Source organism: Trachypithecus francoisi, unplaced genomic scaffold (genome assembly GCF_009764315.1).
Source record: "Trachypithecus francoisi isolate TF-2019V2 unplaced genomic scaffold, Tfra_2.0 Lachesis_group11, whole genome shotgun sequence".
Taxonomy (NCBI): domain Eukaryota; kingdom Metazoa; phylum Chordata; class Mammalia; order Primates; family Cercopithecidae; genus Trachypithecus; species Trachypithecus francoisi.
In genome coordinates this window covers 80,828,147-80,843,471 of record NW_022681456.1, presented here as the reverse complement: position 1 = coordinate 80,843,471, position 15,325 = coordinate 80,828,147, and the positions used below count along the sequence as shown (strand labels likewise).

General features: G+C 52.5%; 2 protein-coding genes across 6 annotated transcripts; one reads left to right on the top strand and one right to left on the bottom strand.

Moving 5' to 3' along the window:
• Window positions 1–203: 203 nt before the first annotated feature.
• Window positions 204–6,429, top strand: TARBP2 (TARBP2 subunit of RISC loading complex). Of its 4 annotated transcripts, none has more exons than XM_033221903.1 (9): window positions 204–1,489; window positions 2,047–2,211; window positions 3,023–3,125; window positions 3,705–3,800; window positions 4,395–4,467; window positions 4,696–4,813; window positions 5,133–5,260; window positions 5,646–5,847; window positions 5,991–6,429. In XM_033221903.1, the coding sequence occupies exons 2-9, from the start codon at window positions 2,052–2,054 to the stop codon at window positions 6,146–6,148; spliced, it is 1,038 nt and encodes a 345-aa protein (XP_033077794.1). In that variant the 5' UTR covers window positions 204–1,489; window positions 2,047–2,051; the 3' UTR covers window positions 6,149–6,429. The 4 variants fall into 4 exon arrangements, with proteins under 4 accessions (XP_033077794.1, XP_033077792.1, XP_033077793.1 ...); XM_033221901.1 differs by having other exon boundaries at window positions 2,042–2,211; XM_033221902.1 differs by lacking the exon at window positions 204–1,489 and adding an exon at window positions 1,598–1,736 and having other exon boundaries at window positions 2,042–2,211.
• Window positions 6,430–6,683: 254 nt separating this feature from the next.
• NPFF (neuropeptide FF-amide peptide precursor) lies at window positions 6,684–13,639 on the bottom strand. 2 transcript variants are annotated; one of them, XM_033221908.1, is made up of 4 exons: window positions 12,365–13,639; window positions 7,369–7,991; window positions 7,017–7,138; window positions 6,684–6,889 (listed from the first exon to the last, which is right to left on the bottom strand). In XM_033221908.1, exons 2-4 carry the CDS (start codon window positions 7,468–7,470, stop codon window positions 6,772–6,774), a joined length of 342 nt encoding a protein of 113 aa, XP_033077799.1. In that variant the 5' UTR covers window positions 7,471–7,991; window positions 12,365–13,639; the 3' UTR covers window positions 6,684–6,771. The 2 variants fall into 2 exon arrangements, with proteins under 2 accessions (XP_033077799.1, XP_033077798.1); XM_033221907.1 differs by having other exon boundaries at window positions 7,017–7,991; window positions 12,365–13,638.
• Window positions 13,640–15,325: the final 1,686 nt, after the last annotated feature.

The following is a 15,325-nucleotide window of genomic DNA, read 5'->3' as shown; positions in this document are numbered from 1 at the left end:
GATCTTGCCAGCTCTCCTTCCCTTGATTGTCACCGCTCACTCTAATTTCACTCACTTGGAATTCACTCGACTCTAGGCCCCATCCTCCTCCAGTGTTCCTGGATGACCCCTCATTATCATTTAAAGATTCCTCTGGACCTCCAACCCCGGCTCAGAGTAAGACATCTCTTTCTTGACCCCTTCTCAGAACACTCATTAGAACCTTTATTTATTTATTTATTTATTTTAATGTGATATCTCCCTTTCTCCAAGGTCACAAGATTTCCCTTAGCCCAGTGGTTGTGCGACTTTGGGGGAGGAGGCAATGGGGCTCTAGGACTAAAAAATTTGCGTCTGCTCAACACCCAGATCAGTTGATTAGTCTTAGGCGGCCAAAATTCACTCTTGCTTTCTTCAGTTGAGCGACCCAAGACTCATGGCAGAGGGAACGAAACCCCCAAGTGCCTAGTCCTTCTAATCCTGTCGCCCCACACTACAGCCTGATTATCAGGCTCCAGAGGTTTCCTTGCCAGTTAGAGAGGTTCACTAGAGCCGTTCTAAAAAGGTTTTACGAAAGAAGCAAAACCCGAAGGGAGGTGAAGGAAGACTTAGGAAGACGAAGCAAGTTCTGTGTCACGGAGGCCTAAGGGCCAGGGGCTTAGGCTGTGGGTTGAGGGGACTGTCTGAGACTGACTTGGATCTGCACCAGCTCCAGAGCCCTGCGCAGACAGACATCGGTCCCCTCCGACGTCTAGGTAAAGCCCACCCTCTCAGACCGCAAAGAGCCCGGATCCGACAGCAACCTCTCCGGACCAATCACAACCTTCCTTCACCAAGGAGGCGGGGTCAGGGGGCTGACTTTTCCTTGTCCCCGCCCCTTTAGTCGAAGTAACCAATTCCAATGTGCCTAGAGGAAGTAAACGCAATGGGAGTAACCAATGACAACATGAAGCTTCTCGTACGTGCTTGACCCTGCCCCTCCGGCTGCGGCAAAGATGGCGCGCGGGCTCCTGGGTTCTGTAGTTTCTCGCGATCCAAAAGGCTCCGTGCCCAAGTGAGTCCTTACCGCCCCGCTACCCAGTGGCTTCCCCTCCGCTAGTACGCATGTCCACAGCCTCACGGCCCGGGAGAGAGGGGGCGCGGAAGGAAGGAGGCGGGACGGTATTACAAACAAAAAAATACGGCCTTCTCGAGAAGTGACTGCGGAGAGCCCGCTCCTCCCAGAAGGCGGTGCAGCCTGCCCGGGCGAGCCACGCGGAGGGTTGTGGGGCGGATAGCTCCTCTCCAGATGGAGGCTCATGAAGTAGGGTGGGCGGGGGACTCCATATCCCAGCGTGCCCCTCGGCGGGCCCTACCGGCCGCGACTCCGGGCTTGGCCCCGGCCCTAGCTCGTCGGCGGTGTATTGGGGCGCGTGGAGGCTGCAGTCACGGTGGCGCCCGCGGGGACGGAGGAGGGAATGAGTGAAGAGGAGCAAGGCTCCGGCATTACCACGGGCTGCGGGCTGCCTAGGTGAGCCGCCTCGTACCGATTCCTTCTGGGCAAAAAGCGTGGGGCCGTGCGGAGGGAGTAGCGGCGCGGCCCCAGCATGCACCTGGCCTGAGGGTTGTTCCCAGCAAGCACTGGGGCAGTGGGCAGTGGTTCCCGGCGTGCACCGGGGCAGTGGCTGCTGCCTCCAGCTCTAAATAGTTTGGGGTTGGCCCGGTTCCCAGACTGCACTGGAACACTGGGCTTTATGCCCCCACATTCAGTGCATTTGGTGGGTACTGAGTTCCTGGCTTGCACTGTGTCAGGGGATATGCACTTTCAACCTGCATGGGGCACAGGATCGTGCCCACCTTAACTGAGGCAGGAGCAGTGCATTCTTCCCCCCTTGCTTTGGGGTAGTGGGCCCTACTCTTCCAGCCTGCACCTACACTTGGAACCCAGCCAATGGATGCTAGACTGCCTGGGGTTCCTTGGACCCTATGTCCCCCATAATATGCCTAGGTCTGGTATGGAAGTGCTTGGCCAGGTGGGTGCAGAGAGGGGAGGTGTGATATGGATCTGTGCCCCTTCCCCCAGTATAGAGCAAATGCTGGCCGCCAACCCAGGCAAGACCCCGATCAGCCTTCTGCAGGAGTATGGGACCAGAATAGGGAAGACGCCTGTGTACGACCTTCTCAAAGCCGAGGGCCAAGCCCACCAGCCTAATTTCACCTTCCGGGTCACCGTTGGCGACACCAGCTGCACTGGTGAGGAAGGCTTGGGCAGCCTGGCTGGGGTGTGCATTTGCAGGTCCCCATGGCTTTGTTTCTTGGAGTCTCTCTCTTCACAGTCCTTTTCTCCAAGGCCAGTGAGGGAAGGAGAGATTTCAGGGGAAAAGCTACTGACTGGATTGGGAGAACAGGGCTGTGAGAAGGTGGGTAGGACGTGGGAGAGTTAGAGGATCGATCAGGACTGCCACATCACCCTAGAGGAAAAGGAAGAGAAGATAACTGAAATCCCAGTGGAGTATTTGGGGGAGTGAGTGCCTGGCGTGCTGGGCTCTGTTCCCGGTGCTTAACCAAATTCCCATTTAATTTTAAACCTCAGTCTAACCAGTGATGTAGGTGGCAGTATCCCCCCCCACTCCTCCCCCCACCCGCCCATGTTGAATATTGAGTATTTGAGATAGTAAATGGCTGGTGCATGGTCACATGCCTAGTATGTGGCGGAGTGGGGCTTTTACTCCAGAGCCTACCCTGTCTTACTCCAGCTCTCTGTTTTTATTGAGGGAAAAGAAAGTGCTTTGCAAAGGAAATTAAAGCATTTGAGCTCAGAAGTCCACCCAAGGCGTTTGAGCTCAGAAGTCCTGCTTGGCATGGCTTAATTCTGGAAGCTGATGGAAAGATAAGGGCTCTTCCTTCTAGCAATTAGTGAAACACTTCCAGTCTTCAGCAGGAGGTGGTTGGTCAGAAGGGGCTTGATTGATTCCCTCTGGCTGTGAGGAGAGAGGCTGTGGGATGCTGGTTTCTTTCCCATCCTTCCAGTGACCTCCAGTATTGCCCATGCCCCCTCTCTCAGGTCAGGGCCCCAGCAAGAAGGCAGCCAAGCACAAGGCAGCTGAGGTGGCCCTCAAACACCTCAAAGGGGGGAGCATGCTGGAGCCGGCCCTGGAGGACAGCAGGTGAGGGAGGAACCGAGGCATCCTAGAAGCCCTTCAAGGAACCCAGGCCCTGCACCACCCCGTCTGCCACCAGGCCTGGCCAGGTGACACTTAGCCACCCTGACCTGGCCTCTTCCTGAGAGTCCCTCTGGACCTGAACAGGGTCTTCCAGGGCTTCTGCTGCTATGAAGAATTCTTGGGGTGGAGGGGTTGGTTAGCCCCATAGAGGGGTTGTGACAGTAGATTGGGACCTGGGTTAGGGAGGGAGAGGGGTGGAGGCTGAGGCTAAAGGGAGTTGCTCCCCAACATACCTCCTTGTTCTAGCAAGATGTCCTTCCTTCACACGCAGGTTGGAGTTCGTTGCTCCTCTGGTTCTTTGGTACAAAGAGACCCTCTTTGAGACCCTCTTTTCTCAGTCTTTTTGCCGGTGTTTGGCGGCAAAGGATCCCAGGAGGAAGCTGTTGGTTGAGCCTCCCTGATTCTTTGGCTCAATTTGGAAGTTCTCTTAGGGGATCGGGAGGTCAGGAGGATGTGGGTTCCCCACCCCTCTCTTCCCCCTATACATGGGTGTGAATCAAAGGCCCCCTTCCCCTCGGGAAGTTCTTTTTCTCCCCTAGACTCTTCACTGCCTGAGGACATTCCGGTTTTTACTGCTGCAGCAGCTGCTACCCCAGTTCCAGCTGTTGTCCTAACCAGGTATCTGTGTCCCCTGACTGCCTGAGGTGGGTGGAGGAAGGGGTTCTGGTTTTTGGCTCCTCAGTCTTTGGACCCAGGCTGGTCAGGCATGAGGAAGTCTGAGAATAAACAGAATGGAATAGTTGGGAACCAGAACTTGAAGAAATCACAGCAGCTGGGGTAAGCTCTTGGGTCAGAAGGCCATTTGTGATTTTCAGATAGCCTTATGGATGATGTTCGACCATATTTAAGGGTCTTGCAGGCCCCATTTTCTTCTGGGTTGACCACATGTCAGTTCTGTGTTTGAGGCCCATCAGGCACTTCTGGGACTGGAAATACAGCTCTTCTCCCACTGTCCTGGCTTGGATGATACACAAGTGTTCCAGATTGGAAATGGGCTGGGGCCTGGAGACGGCCTCCCTTGAGTGGGAGGGGGAAAGAAGCCAGCTAGAGCAGGAGGGAGCAGGCTCGATGTGTGGACAGACAGCTGCCTGCCCGGTGGGAATCAGGAGATAGTAGTCGGGAATCTAAAGTAGTGGTTAGGCTTGGAACTCATGGGCAGGCTCAGATGGAACCCTTCACCTCAACTTTGGCCCTGCGCCCTTTTTCCTTCAGGAGCCCCCCCATGGAACTGCAGCCCCCCGTCTCCCCTCAGCAGTCTGAGTGCAATCCCGTTGGTGCTCTGCAGGTGTGCCCCATCCTCATTTCGCATGCATGCCTGTCTTCCCTTGAGCCAGGGGCCATGAGGGAAGGTTATGTGTGTTTGGGGGTGGGGGCAGTTCCCTGTGCTGAGGCCCTTTCCACCCCCCTCTCTCCTTCCTCTCACCTAGAGTCTGAGGCTCCTGCGTGGGGACCAGCGTGGGTGTGAGAAGCCTTTTTTCACTTAGCCTCATGCACCCTGTGTCTCCCTTCCAAGGAGCTGGTGGTGCAGAAAGGCTGGCGGTTGCCAGAGTACACAGTGACCCAGGAGTCTGGGCCAGCCCACCGCAAAGAATTCACCATGACCTGCCGAGTGGAGCGTTTCATTGAGATTGGTAACCGGGCAGGAGGGGGTTCTCACAGCTCCTCTCCCGCAGCACTCTGGCCCCAGCCCCAGAGCAGCTCCTAGCCTCACTCTGCTACACCCCCTGCTCTCTTAGCTTTACAGTCCCTGGCTCAGCCCCTTCCTTTTAGCTTCTTGACACCCTATCTGTCCCCTTCTCCCTGGCCGACCAGGTTCTCAGGTGCACGGGCAGGTCTTGAGTTCCCCTTTCCAGTTGACATTCTGGGGGGACCCTTAATCCAAGTATGACCTGGGTGAAAGCACTGGGTCTGTGGGGAATCATAACCCAGCAGCCCTCTCTCCACATGCAGGGAGCGGCACTTCCAAAAAATTGGCAAAGCGGAATGCGGCGGCCAAAATGCTGCTTCGAGTGCACACGGTGCCTCTGGATGCCCGGGATGGCAATGAGGTGGAGCCTGATGATGACCACTTCTCCATTGTGAGTGGCTCATGTGGGCTGGGCACCGTGGCCCATCCTCCATGCCAGGGCAGGGCTCCAGGGACTTGGGTCTGTGACTCAGCAGTGAGCCTCTCTGGGTCCTAGGCCTGCTTCTGCCACACTTTTCCTACCAGACCCAGGGTTCCTGGGGCCGACACAGCCTTGACTGTAGGCCCGCTCTGTAGCTCTGTTACTGGGATGAGGAGGGATGCTTGGCCACCTGGCCCAGGACCTGGTAGTTAGAAGGGGCCACCCAGGGATTGAGTGGGGGGAGGCAAGCTGGAGGAAGCATTCTTTGTTCTTTGTTCTCCTTTGACGTTGAATGTTTCAATGCCTGGGTCCCACAGTCTCTCGCTTCATCTTTCTCACTGTTCCATCTTGACAGGGTGTGGGCTCCCGCCTGGATGGTCTTCGAAACCGGGGCCCAGGTTGCACCTGGGATTCTCTACGAAATTCAGTGGGAGAGAAGATCCTGTCCCTCCGCAGTTGCTCCCTGGGCTCCCTGGGTGCCCTGGGTCCTGCCTGCTGCCGTGTCCTCAGTGAGCTCTCTGAGGAGCAGGCCTTCCATGTCAGCTACCTGGATATTGGTATGGCTAGCTGGGGAGTGAGCCAGGGGATGGTAGGGGCTGGACTGGAGCAAGTAGAAGGGGGTGATGATGACGTGAACGCACCCCTCCCCAGGGCTACCTCCCCACCCAACATTGCCTCCCTCCTCTCTCTTGCTCTCCAGAGGAACTGAGCCTGAGTGGACTCTGCCAGTGCCTGGTGGAACTGTCCACCCAGCCGGCCACTGTGTGTCATGGCTCTGCAACCACCAGGGAGGCAGCCCGTGGTGAGGCTGCCCGCCGTGCCCTGCAGTACCTCAAGATCATGGCAGGCAGCAAGTGAAGCCCCAGCTAGACTCATGGATGTGCACCCTTTGCTCCCTGCTCTTTCTGCTTCTGGGCTCATGTATCTGCGCAGCTGTGGTACCCTCTGTGGGTACCATCTCTACCTCTGACACAGACTGCCTGCCTTGAGGCTGAGAAGGCACAGGGCAAGGAGCCAAGGACCACAGGGCCTCAGCCAGCCCAGGATTCGTCCTCATTTTATTGGTGATGATGAATGGGAATGAAATCGGGGCTGTCTACTAGAGCCTGGAATAAATATGCTGCTTTGTAGATTTTTAAGCCCTTCTCTTATTTCCTGAGCAGTGTGGATAGCAGAGGAGGTTACCACATTACTTTTGTGTGCCTTCCCTGAGCTCCTGTTGCAGCCATTCTCATGTGTTCCTTTCTGGTGGGAGGAGGCTGGGTGCAGTGGCCTCCTGGAATGTTGTCGGCTGCCTTGTTGGAGGGCTGGGTTTGGTGGAGAGGGAAGGGCAGTGGTTCTTGCTCTTGGGCTTCCACCCAGCCCTGTAAAGTCTCACACAGACACACATGGATTCAGAAGCCAGACATCTTTATTTGGGGGGCAAATATTGACACTTTTGGGTGTGGGCCTTGCATGCAAACATATCAAGGGATGACATGTCACTTCTTCCCAAAGCGTTGAGGGGCAGCCAGGCTCCAGAACTGGGAATTCAGCCCCTCTCCAGCCCGGGGACTCAGCCGTTCATTGCTCCAGGATCCCCGGGTATTTCTGCCAAACCTTAGGAAAGATTTGTCCTCAGGTCCCTGCAGTCTCCCTTCTCTAGCCCCCTTCCTTCTCCTCGTCCTCTGTCTCCTGCCCTTTCTACCCCCAACCCCTGCCATGCTTGTATCCCTTTCAGACTCACCTCTGGGGCTGAAACAGGAAGGCTTGGCTCCGGCCAGGTCTCTCCATTGCCTGGAGCAGGTAGCGCAACAGTGACCCAGAGGTCTGGGCATCCTGTGGCGGGAGGCGTTCACTGTCTTCCTCCTGTGCCAAGGGGGTATCAGGGAAGGAAGATGGGCAAATACCCTGGACATGTAAGTCACAAGGGGAAGGGACTGGCTTCCAGGGGCAAGGGGTAGGAGGCTGCAGAACCATTTCCTCAGATGTGAGGACCTAATGGCAACCTTGACAGCCAGAGAAAGTATCAGAACCTAGAGCACAAGTCTCAACCGAGGTAGAGGCAATGGTGCTATGGGGACGGGACACACACTCACCGCGGGGAGCTGGTCTTCTTGCTGGCCTCCTGGCCCTTCAGCACAGCCCTGGTCTATTAACAACAGCAGCACCAGCAGTGCAGCAGCCTGCCTAGAATCCATGCTGCCATCCACCCTCCTACAGCCACCCCAGCCTCTTATACCTGCTGTCCCCCCACCCCCAGCCTCACAGTAGCCTTAGGGGAATCTAGAGCAGGCAAATGGAAATGCAGGGCTCATTAGGAGCCGCCTGGGATCTCCCATGGCGCCCCCAGGACTTCATGCTCTCAGCCTCCTGCCCCAGGCCCCTAAGCCTGGAGTTATAGATTTTATTAGATGCATAAATCCTGTCTCCAGAGCTCAAGAAGCATCATTAGTTGCAGACGCTTTGTCAGAGCTAGGCCCTGGGGAGCCTTACAAGAACCCCTAATCCCTCAACAGGTTGGAGAGCTTCAGTTTATCACTTCCCCTCTTTCCTAACTTGTAGACTAAAGCACAAGAAACTCATGTCAGGAGTAGTTAAGTAGGATGTCCTGGAGTGGAAGAGGAGTGGGAAGAGCCAGGGTCAGAGTGTCAGGACGACTAGGCAGGGCCACACAGCCTATCCTCTGCTTGTATGCCTCTTGGAGGCTACTCAGATTTGCCTGTGGATAGAAAAAATATATTCAACTTCATGATGGTGCAGAGAATTTAACTTTTTTTTTTTTCTTTTTGAGACAGAGTTTCGCTCTTTTTGCCCAGGCTGGAGTGCAGTGGCGCGGTCTCGGCTCACTGCAACCTCTGGCTCCTGGATTCAAGCGATTCTCCTGCCTCAGCCTCCCAAATAGCTGGGACTACAGGTGTGAACCACCATGCCCAACCTATATCTTTTTTTTTAATTAAAAAAATTTTTTTTTGGCCGGTGCAGTGGCTTGCACCTGTAACCCCAGCACTTTGGGAGACCGAGGTGGGTGGATCACTTGAGGTCAGGAGTTCGAGACCAGCCTGGCCAACATGGTGAAACCCTGTCTCTATAAAAATACGAAAATTAGCTGGGGGTGGTGGCAGGTGCCTGTAATCCCAGCTACTCAGGAGGCTGAGGCAGGAGAATCGCTTGAACCCGGGAGTCAGAGGTTGCAGTGAGCTGAGATGGCACCACTACACTCCAGCCTGGGCAAAAAGAGAGAAACTCTGTCTCAAAAAAAAAGAAAAACCATTAAGATATAGAAGGAGGCTACAGGGTTTTGGAGCCCACTGAATGGGTGTGGCTTCAAATATTTGCAGACAGATCCCCATCTTCACTAGAGAGCACTGCTTCGGACTGGGCTCATTGCTCTTGCTACAGAGTCGCCCTCCACAGCTGAAGCACTGCTGCCACCCTGTGGTCACAGCTCCTCACTGCCCGCTCCGGCCATTTCCTTTTCCTAGAACAGACCTCTGCAGAGGAAGTGAGGAGGGTGAGGCTGAGTGGAGGTGCTAGGGTCCAGACTCTAGGGAGTCCCAGAAAGACAGGAGCAGGCTACTATGGGGCTGGACTATCATTCTGCCCCCAACTCTGGTCACCACAGCCGCTGCCTGGCTCTGGCTCTTGCTCTCACATGCTAGGGTAGCCTCGAATCCTGTCTTAAGAAAAATCAGAATCACTAATCCTCAGGGAGAGGCCTTCAAAGCCATATGGTGCAGGTTCCTTCTAATCCTCGAGTCCATTTCTGAGAATCCCCACCACTGTGGGTCTCTAGCCTGTGCTGAGGAAGAGCCAAGACATAAAGGCCTTGGCCTCTGCTTGAGCAAGTTGTCTCCTGCTCTGAGCTTCAGTTTCCTCACCTAAAACATGGGCCCATTTTACAAGGAACTCCTTCCTAGGGTGTGCATTACTTAACATACTTTTTGTAATCCATTCAGTAAAACAGCTGGCATAGAACAGGTATCCTCAAAATGTTAGCTGTGATTACCTCACGTGCCCTAGTCGGGGAACTTACCGTCTCCTCAGACAGTCTTCAGACATATTTATCCTTGTGCTGAGGGGGCTTTGGCCTTCCTGTGACTTCTACTGGGTGTCTTAGTTTGCTCCATTAAGTCTCAACAGAACGTCTCTCATCTCTTTCATGTGTAAAAGCTCTTCATGGGCCGGGCGCGGTGGCTCAAGCCTGTAATCCCAGCACTTTGGGAGGCCGAGACGGGCGGATCACAAAGTCAGGTGATCAAGACCATCCTGGCTAACCCGGTGAAACCCCGTCTCTACTTAAAAATACAAAAAACTAGCCGTGCAAGGTGGCAGGCGCCTGTGGTCCCAGCTACTCGGGAGGCTGAGGCAGGAGAAAGGCGTAAACCCGGGAGGAGGAGCTTGCAGTGAGCTGAGATCCGGCCACTGCACTCCAGCTTGGGCGACAGAGCAACTCCGTCTCAAAAAAAAAAAAAAAAAAAAAAAGCTCTTCATATTTTTGAAGACAGAGTTCATTCTTCTACTCCAGTCTTTTTTTTTTTTTTTTTTTTTTTGAGACGGAGTCTCGCTCTGTTGCCCAGGCTGGAGTGCAGTGGCCAGATCTCAGCTCACTACAAGCTCCGTCTCCCGGGTTTACGCCATTCTCCTGCCTCAGCCTCCAGAGTAGCTGGGACTACAGGCGCCCGCCACCTCGCCCGGCTAGTTTTTTTTGTATTTTTTAGTAGAGACGGGGTTTCACCGTGTTAGCCAGGATGGTCTCGATCTCCTGACCTCGTGATCCGCCCGTCTCGGCCTCCCAAAGTGCTGGGATTACAGGCTTGAGCCACCGCGCCCGGCCTACTCCAGTCTTTTTTAAAGATGAAGTCTGGCTCGGTCACCCAGGCTGGAGTGCAGTGGTGCGATCTCGGCTCACTGCAACCTCTGCCTCCCGGGTTCAGGTGATTCTCCTGCCTCAGCCTCCCAAGTAGCTGGGATTATAGGCACACACCACTATGCCTGGCTAATTTTTGTGTTTTTAGTAGAGCTGGGGTTTCACCATGTTGGCCAGGCTGGTCTTGAACTCCTGACCTCAAGCAATACACCTGCCTTGGCCTCCCAAAGTGTTGGGATTACAGGCGTGAGCCACCGCAACCGGCCCACTCCATAGTCTTTTTTGCTCAAGGGGAAGCACCCCACTCTTTAAGGCAAGGCATCTAGGAACCAACTTATCCTTTAGATATGCAGATCACAGCAGGTTTGGATCTGGATGCTCCAGATACTGTATTTCTATTAATGCAGACTAAGTCAGGGTAAACCTTTTTGTAAGCTTTGTCTCATGGTTGGTCCCAAGCATAGAACCTGACATTCATCATCATGGCATCTTGTAGTTTTGTTTTTTGAGACGGAGTTTTGCTCTTGTTGCCCAGGCTGGAGTGCAGTGGCTTGATCTCACCTCACTGCAACCTCTGCCTCCCAGGTTCAAGTGACTGTCCTGCCTTAACCTCCCGAGTAGCTGGGATTACAGGCATGCGCCACCGTGCCTAGCTAGTTTTGTATTTTTAGTAGAGATGGGGTTTCTCCATGTTCGTCAAGCTGGTCTTGAACTCCTGACCTCAGGTGATCTGCCGCTTGGGACTCTCAAAGTGTTGAGATGACAGGCATGAGCCACTGCGCCCGGCCAGTTTACCACTTCTTAGAAGGGAGTATCAAGGACATGGGAAGATGGCTCTTCTGTGGGCAGTAGCTGCTGCATCTCAGCATGATCCTTGTCTGCTCCTATCTGACAGAGGTCCAGAGAAGCAGCAGTGTGAGGGTGGATGGGACACTGCAGAGCTGGCTCTGGGTCAGACAGAACTCAGTTGTAATCCTAGCTCTTGAACGTCACTGTGTGACTTGGCTAAACCTCAATTCATCATCAATAAAATGAGGCGACTATTCCTGTTATCACGAGGTGAACAGTAAAGCAATCTACCATTCCATGTAGCATAGGGCAGACATTCCATGTTTACCATCCTGCTGCTTCTAGTATTTCCTTAAACATCAATTACAAGTGGCTCTGGGCTGAGCTGCATTCAGAAAGAGGCTGATCTAGGGGGCTTCCTGTGTCCAGGATGGAGGTCACTGGTCTCCTTTGAAGTTGGAATGGGTTGATTCCTCTAATTTGGTGAACTGCCCAGTTTTCAGAGTGCACTCCCACCTCCAAAACCTCATAATCTGGGCTTTGGTATTTGGCTTTTAGCAATTTACTTTCTTACCCTTATCTGGACCCCCATGTGCTCTTGGCCACAACACAGTGAAGACCACCACTGACTTTCCTGCTCTCCTCAGGAGGCACAGGCTATTTGTGTCAATTGTCTACCAAACACCAGCCACAGATAGCTTCTTAAATCACTTCTCTCCTACTGGGAAACTCCAGAGACACCTGCTATCTCTTTTGTCAAATTCTTCCGCCTGGCTCATTGTTCTCATTTGTGATGTTAATTATAAAGGAATATACAGATGCAATAAATTACCTGTGATTTCCCTAAACGTCTTCCTGAGTCCCATAGTCTCTGAGCATTACCTGTTTTTCTTGTGAACTCTTACCTGCTTCTTTTTTTTGTTTGTTTGTTTTTGATGGAGTTTCACTCTTGTTGCCCAGGCTGGAGTGCAATGGCGTGATCTCAGCTTACTGCAACCTCTGCCTCCCAGGTTCAAGTGATTCTCCTGCCTCAGCCTCCTGAGTAGCTGGGACTACAGGCATGTGCCACCACGCCTGGCTAATTTTTGTATTTTTAGTAGAGATGGGGTTTCTCCATGTTGGCCAGGCTGGTCTTGAATTCCTGATCTCAGGTGATCAACCCGCCTCAGCCTCCCAAAGTGCTGGGATTACAGGCATGAGCCACCATGCCTGGTTTTCTTACCTGCTTCTAAATAAACTCTGCCCCTCATTTCCAGACCAGCCTCCTCCTTACCATAGAAAGCTATACTTTCTGTCTTTGTCTGTGTGTGTGCTCCCTGGTCACAATGGCAACTTTTTTTTAATGGTTGGGTGGGGGTTGGCAACAAAACACTGAAAAGTAAAAGGCCATTTGCCATCAGCAACTCTCCCACCCACCATCCACATAAAGCACATACTAAGTTTCCTGGTGAGTGCTTGCTGCCAGGATGCCAAGGGCCTTTGTCTCCAAGGCAGTCCACAGGAGCTTTGCCCCAGGCCTTCTGTCATACTTTGTAATTTATAGAAATCACCCACCTTCTATAGGCTGTGTCTCCCCTGCATAAAAAGACAAGAATCCCTGTTCTTTCTGTCCTAAGAAATGGGGGAGTAAGGAAGATGACAGATGCGAAAGGCCAGTGACCTCCCAGAAGAGTGGACAATGGGGCCTGTGGATAGAGGAGTGAAGCATCAGACATAACAGTGGTTCACTTGATAGTTTAATGTTATATTTGCAGCATAAATAAGGCACAATATATGCCAGGGCAAGGAAGGGAGGGAGAGGGCATGGCTGGGGGGATAACTGCTAAGTGGCAAGGGGGAAAGGAAGACAGTATGGTTAGGGAGAATAGAGCGAAGCCCCTGCCTCAGCCCCGTCCCAGGAGATTGTGAGAACCAGCTCACAGGGATCATGCTGAATCAGGTGGAGGGGAAAAGGGAAAAGACAGTTTTGTAACAAAAAACAAAATAGCCTGTAGCACTGCATCCTCCTACCTGTCAAAGGCCACCACTGGGCACTGGGGAGACCCAGACCGAGTTCCTTGATAAGATGGAGAGGTGTCGCTACATGTCAAAAATATATAGATGATCAGAGATATAATCATAGATACACACTGCTTCCTTTTCAATAGATACTATGTTAGGATGTGGCAGCCTCCACTCTTGGGGCTGGAGGCTCATCTCCTCCCTGCCTGAAAGGTGTGTGTGTTGTGTGGGGAGGAACGGGACAGCTGAAGCTCTGGCTGGTCCTTACTGTAACCGAGAACATGGAGTGACCAGTCTGCAAGGGAATATGGGACAACTCCTGTCCAGACCAATGCATGGTTTTAGGGATACGACTAGAAAGAAGACAAATCTAGATTTTGAGATCAGTGATATGATGGGGATTACTTTAATGGGAATGGAGGAAGAGACTGAAAGAAATGGAAGAATGTTAGTGCAAAGGCAAAATATGCATTTGAAATATCCTCCACACCTGTAATACTTTCCCAGCTTATCCCTAAGAAATGGTTCTTAACCTTTAGTGTGCATTAGAATCACTTGGAGTGCTTTTAAATCCTGCCCCCAGCGTCTGTGATTCAATAGGTCTGGGATGGGGCCTGAGAATGTGTATTTCTTTTTTTTTTTTTTTTTGAGACGGAGTCTCGCTCTGTCGCCCAGGCTGGAGTGCAGTGGCCGGATCTCAGCTCACTGCAAGCTCCGCCTCCTGGGTTCACGCCATTCTCCTGCCTCAGCCTCCCGAGTAGCTGGGACTACAGGCGCCGCCACCTTGCCCGGCTAGTTTTTTGTACTTTTTTAGTAGAGACGGGGTTTCACCGTGTTAGCCAGGATGGTCTCCATCTCCTGACCTTGTGATCCGCCCGCCTTGGCCTCCCAAAGTGCTGGGATTACAGGCTTGAGCCACCGCGCCCGGCCGAGAATGTGTATTTCTAACAAGTTCCCAGACGATTGTGGCACTGATGTTGCTGGTCCTGGACCATATTCTGGGAACCACTGCCCTAAGGTAAAGTCAGTGAAACTATTGCTCATAGCCACTTCTTACAGCTAAAACATCACTCACCAGTAGCTACTGCTAGTGAGATATCTCTGTGCTATTGGCCCCCCCATTAAAAAAATAAACCTTAGTAGCTATGATACAAACCTACATCTACAAAGGACATAAGCTCCTTTAACCTGCCCTACTCTCCCCAGCCTTTTCTCATTCTGGGGTAGGACTTTACCCCAAAGAGAGACAACTCAACTAGTGCAGAGGGTGGTAATGGTGGCCAGCAGCCACCTATGCTCATTCCTGCTGGGTAACCACCTTGGTATGGGGTGGGGAATTTATGTCTGTATGCACATTTGTGTGTACAAACAGACACAGAGAAATCAGTCCTGTACTATGAGAGGGACGACTAGAGTTGTGGGAGGCTGTAGTGGGGTGGAGGGAGTCCTTCAATCTGCCTTAGGATCCCCACCTTTCCTGTTCTTCCAAACACCCCCACCCCCGTCAAACATTAAGTCTAAAGAAAGCAGAAAGAGCATATCAACAAGGCATATGTGATATAGCTAGGAAGACTGGAATCTAAACAGACTGGTTATGAAATTAAAAAAAATAACATATTTCCTTCCTGTGTATACAATGTACAATATTAATGAAAAATTAATGATTTGGGGATGGGAAGAAAGTTATGAAAAAAGGAGAAAACTGGTGGGGATAGCTGTCTCAGGGGCTAGCACCTTTAAGGAGCCTCTCAGTGTGGAGCAGGGGAGCCCCAGAAACCACAGGAAGAATTTTTTTGGTGTCTACTTGGTGGTTCAGGCTGTACATAGAGCATGGTTGGGGTTAAGCACTCTCCATCTACCAGGATGGGTGGTGCTAGAGGGCAGTGAATCAAGAAAGGAGCCAAAACCAATGGAACAGGGATAGAGAAGTGAGCGAGAGGAGGTTCAGTTTGCCCAGTCCCTCTTTAACCACTACTTAGAGTACATGGTCTAATGCTTGGGGCCAAGGAGGCAGGTGAAGGCTAAGGAAGTCAGATTTGGGGTGCATAAACAGCAGCAAAAGAGTAAGTAAAGGGGGCATGACTTTTTTTTGGTGGCCTCTCTAGTAGTGTGGGAGCCTTTCTCAGACTTTTCAACTCTAAGCAAGCTTTCTGTTACGGGAATGGGGCAGAAAGTGAGCAGACCAGAAGACCTGGTTCTGTCCCCTTCCTCTATGGCCTTGGGTACGTGGCAGCTAGCTAGAGTGCCTGTGTATTGAGCACTCACACTGGAGTGGGGTGGGAAGTCTGAGTCCTGTATTCACATGAATGAATTCAGGACACCCACCATACACTCAGCTCCTTTCTGAAAGTGTCCTCCCTTAGGCCTCTAGAAAGGCCATGGACTTTAGGAAGGAC

Excerpts from the sequence above, each read along its gene's own strand:
- TARBP2 (XM_033221901.1), top strand. The coding sequence starts at position 1,437 with ATGAGTGAAGAGGAGCAAGGCTCCGGCATTACCACGGGCTGCGGGCTG. Across the intron at positions 2,212-3,022 it reads TGGCGACACCAGCTGCACTG|GTCAGGGCCCCAGCAAGAAG; the intron begins GTGAGGAAGGCT and ends CCCCTCTCTCAG. Across the intron at positions 4,814-5,132 it reads GGAGCGTTTCATTGAGATTG|GGAGCGGCACTTCCAAAAAA; the intron begins GTAACCGGGCAG and ends CTCCACATGCAG.
- NPFF (XM_033221907.1), bottom strand. The coding sequence starts at position 7,249 with ATGGTTCTGCAGCCTCCTACCCCTTGCCCCTGGAAGCCAGTCCCTTCC. Across the intron at positions 6,890-7,016 it reads TTCCTGTTTCAGCCCCAGAG|GTTTGGCAGAAATACCCGGG; the intron begins GTGAGTCTGAAA and ends ATCTTTCCTAAG.